We start from the raw sequence: 4,109 nt of genomic DNA, 5'->3' as shown, positions 1-4,109 counted from the left end.
TTATTGCTATAAACTGCCCTCTGATCACTGCTTTTGCCATGTCCCAAAGATTTTGGTATGCTGTGTTTTCATTCTCAATTGATTCAAGGACTCTTTTAAGTTCATTTTTTATTTCTTCTTTTACCCAGTTGTTTTTAAGGAGAGTGTTATTCAGTTTTCATGTGTTTGCTCTTTTTCCATTGATCTTCCTATTATTGATTTCTAATTTAACAGCATTGTGATCTGAGAAAAATTCTTTGCAGTTGTTCTAGTTACCTAGTACCACTCTGACAAGAATATACCACAAATGGGATGGCCTTATCAAACAGGAGTTTATTCTCTTACAGTTTGGAGACTTTAAGTCCAAGTTCAAAGTGCCAGGCTCTAGGGGCTGGGTAAAAGCCCCTCAACCTTGGAGTCCAGCTCTGCCTCCTGCTCCCACCCCACTGGAGCTAGAGGCATTTCTTCACTCAGATAGCTGTTGGCTGCTGAGGCTGAGAAGCCCCAAGGTTGACAAGCAAAAAGGCACAGTCTTGATGTTACCAAACCACACACCAGGCCACTAATTTAAGTTCATTATAAGTCCCAAGGTCAGCAGAGCATGGCAGGCTGCTGAACAATGACATGGTTACAAGCAGGGTCCAAGCATGCCATAAGCTAGAGACCATTCCCAAAGCTGTTTCTTAAATACAGGAAGCAGACCACATACCCAAAGCAGCTACTCAGCTGCTTGTGGTAGATTCCACCATGGAGCTGACTGCCAGACTCATCATGGGGAATAACAACCACTAGCTGCCCAGCCATTCAACCAAGCCCAGCCAAGGTGACACACAACCATAACCACCACAGTAGTATTTCAATGTTTTCAAATTTATTGAGGTTTGCTTTGTGGCCTGACATATGGTCTAGATAATGTTCCATGTGCACTGGAAAAGAATATATATTGTGCTGTTGTTGAGTGAAGTGCTCTGTAAATGTCCATAAAGTCAAGTTGATTATTTAGTTCTTCTGTGACTTTTCTGAGTTTCTTTCCAGTTGTTCTTTGATTGAAAGTGGTGTATTAAAGTCTCCTATTACTGTGGAGTCATTTATTTGTCTTTTCAATTCTTAAAGTCTGATTTATGTATTTTGGGGCTCTTTCATTGGGTGCATAGATTTTATGGTTATGTCCCCGTGTTCAATCAATCCTTCAATCATTATATGCCCTTCCTTGTCTCTTATGGTGGTTTTGGTCTTAAAGTCAATTTATCAGAAATTAATATTGCCACTCCTGCTCTTTTATGATTGCCATTTGCTTGATATACCTTTTTCCAACCTTTGATTTTTAGTCCGTATTTGTCTTGTCTCTAAGGTGACTTTCTTGTAGACATTATATTGATGAGCTATGTTTTCTTCTCCAGTCTGCAACTCTCCCATCTCTTGAGTGGTGCATTTAACCCACTTACATTCAGTGTAATGTTGACAAGTATGAATTTGTTGCTGTCATCTATGTGTTTTTTAGTGGTGTTCCTGATTTCTTTGTTCCATGTAATTTTCTGTGCTGAGTTCATTTTGCTTATGAATTGTTATCATTTCCTTCATTGCTACTGTTTTAGCATTTGCTAAATATTCTGTCATTTTGATGTGAAAATTTATCATTTTTCTTTGAGGTTACCCTGTTATTTATAATTTTCTTCCCAAGTTTAGAACAGTCCATTCTAACTTGCAATTGTCTTCACTTTCTCATCATTTAGAAGTTCTGTAACTACACTATTTTCTCCCTCTTTTTGGCCTGTAGTTGTCTTCATTTGCCAATTGAAGTTTCTGGTTCCCTGTGTAGTCTTGTAAGCTTATTTACTTTGGCTACTTCCATAACTCTGTTAGCTTCTGGGTTATGTCATCATGTGTATTAATCGTTGGTTGTTGTTTGCTGTTGTCGGTTCTCTGTCACAAGAACTCCCTTTAACATCTAAGGTTGGTCTGCTTTCAATAAATTCCCTTAATTTCTGCTTATCTGGAAATGTCCTAATTTCACCATCATATTTGAGGGACAATTTTGTTGGGTATGTAATTCTTGGAAATTTTTTTTCTTTCAGGACTTTATATATACCAGCCTTCTCACCTGCATGGTTTCTGACAAGAAATCTGAGCTTAGTCTTATTGGTTGCCCTTTGTAGGTAACTTTTCGTTTTTCCTGTGCTGCTTTCAGGGTTCTTTTTTGTCTTTGATTTTTGGTGAGTCTGATTATATGTCATGGTGATTTTCTTCTGGAGTCTATCCTATTTGGGGTTTGCTGAACTTCTTAAAGGATATATTCTCATCTTTCATCAGGGAAATTATCTTCCAACAAATCTTTGACAATTTTCTCTGTGGTTTCATCTGTCTCTTCCTGTTCTGGAATTCCAATTACACCAAAGTTACTCCTTTTGATAGCATCCCATGTGAATCTTAGGCTTTCTTCATTTTTTTTTTTTTATTGATTCCTTAACAAAGTAGTATTGAGGTATTTTTCTTCAATATCACTAATTCTCTCTTCCACTGATTCAATTCTACTCCTCTGCCTGTTCAATGTATTATCTATTTCTGAAATTTTAGTATTAATCTTCTGGATTTCTACCTGTAGATTCTGTACCACTTCTAATTTTTTTGTCATTTTGTTCTTATATTGTCTGCCCAAATTGTTCTAGAGTTTTCTTTAATTTTGTCAGCATTTTCTTTGATCTCTCTCTCAATTCATTGAAGGTACCTAAATATAATTCTTTTGAATTCTTTATCAGGGAGTTACAATGCTGCTGCTTTCTCAGCGATGTTTTCTGGGCCTGTATCCTGGTTCCTTGTTTCCACTACTTTATCTTGCTTCGTTGTGTGGACTGTAATTATCTAGTGTCTCTGAGACATTGTGATGTCATTGTATTTATATTTAATCGGTGGTTATATGCTGGTGTGACTTGCCCAAGATTTTTGTTTTCTTTGTCTTGCTGTCTCTGAGTAAGCAGGGTACTATGCTCCTCTATTCACTAGTTGGCAGCAGTTACATACCACCTGTCTCCTGGTGGGTGTGACAGAGAATGAGAGTGGGTACACAGATCTCCATTAGCTGTTTGTGAAAAGCAGTTATGGGTGAGTCGGGCTTGTATTGGCTGTTGTCTATTGTTGGCTAGTCAGTGCAGAAGTGGTCACCTTCACTCAGTAGGTGGGGCTGCAGGAGGTGCAGGTGCAGTTGGGTCATATGGGCATGGTTGTTATCTCCCACTCAGACAAAAACAACAATGGGGGAAAGAAAACACCAAAAAAGTAAAAACTAGAGGACAAAAAACACAAACCACATAAACACGCAGGAACAATCACACAGACACACACAAAAAAAGGTAATAAATTAAAAATACTTTAAAAAGACAAAAGAAATATACATAGAAAAAGGGGGAAAAACCCACAATATCAGGGGGATGGGGAATAAGAGAAAAGAGTAAAATAATAATAAAGAAAAAAAAATGAGAAAACTGCCAACAGAAAAAAAGTGATGGGAAGAATCAAAAGAAAAAAAGTTGGTAACCAGGAAAAGAGTAGGGAGGGGGAGGAAACTAGAACCCAGGAAAGTAAAAAAGAACGAAAATTAAAAGGAAGAAAAAATAATTTAAACACAGACAAAAACAAGTCTGGAGTATGGGATGGGGCAGGGCACCCAGGCTTCATCAGAGCAGAGAGACTGAGATGCAATTCTTGTGTCTAGGTAGGTGGACATGGGGGATGGCTGCACCTCTGTTTACCAAGAGGGTGTGGAGTATAAGAGTAACACGAGGAATATCACACCTTTCCAGTCATCAGCCTCTAGTGTGGTTGCCCGTGCTGTCCTCAGCAAGCGGAGCCTATTCTTAGGTCACTAGGATCAGAACACTGCCACTTTAAATATCCAAAATGGCTGCTCTGCTTGTAAATATTCGAAATGGCTGTGCCCTCAGGACAGCTGGAAGTCTATAGCTCAGTTTGCCTCCTTATTTGCTGTTTTCCTTTCTATTCATTAGCCACCAGTGTAGTTGTCCATGTAGCCCTTGGCGAATAGGGCCAATTTTTAGGTTACTCCCCAAGTCCTTACACCACCTGTAAATACTCAAACTGGCCATGATGTCAGGATAGCCAACAGTCCACAGCTC

The 4,109-nt window shown here is 38.7% G+C and overlaps 1 protein-coding gene across 1 annotated transcript in view; it reads right to left on the bottom strand.

Moving 5' to 3' along the window:
* Positions 1 to 2,086, bottom strand: part of EFCAB8 (EF-hand calcium binding domain 8) — a 127,272-nt gene extending 125,186 nt beyond the window's left edge. The window contains exon 1 of the mRNA XM_007934719.2: positions 2,081 to 2,086. Coding sequence (XP_007932910.2) covers positions 2,081 to 2,086 — 6 coding nt within the window. The remainder of the gene's footprint in view (positions 1 to 2,080) is intronic.
* Positions 2,087 to 4,109: the final 2,023 nt, after the last annotated feature.

Source organism: Orycteropus afer, unplaced genomic scaffold, assembly GCF_000298275.1.
Source record: "Orycteropus afer afer isolate SDZICR_OR568_19922 unplaced genomic scaffold, OryAfe1.0 scaffold00020, whole genome shotgun sequence".
NCBI lineage: Eukaryota > Metazoa > Chordata > Mammalia > Tubulidentata > Orycteropodidae > Orycteropus > Orycteropus afer.
This window is presented reverse-complemented; position numbering and strand designations above follow the sequence as displayed.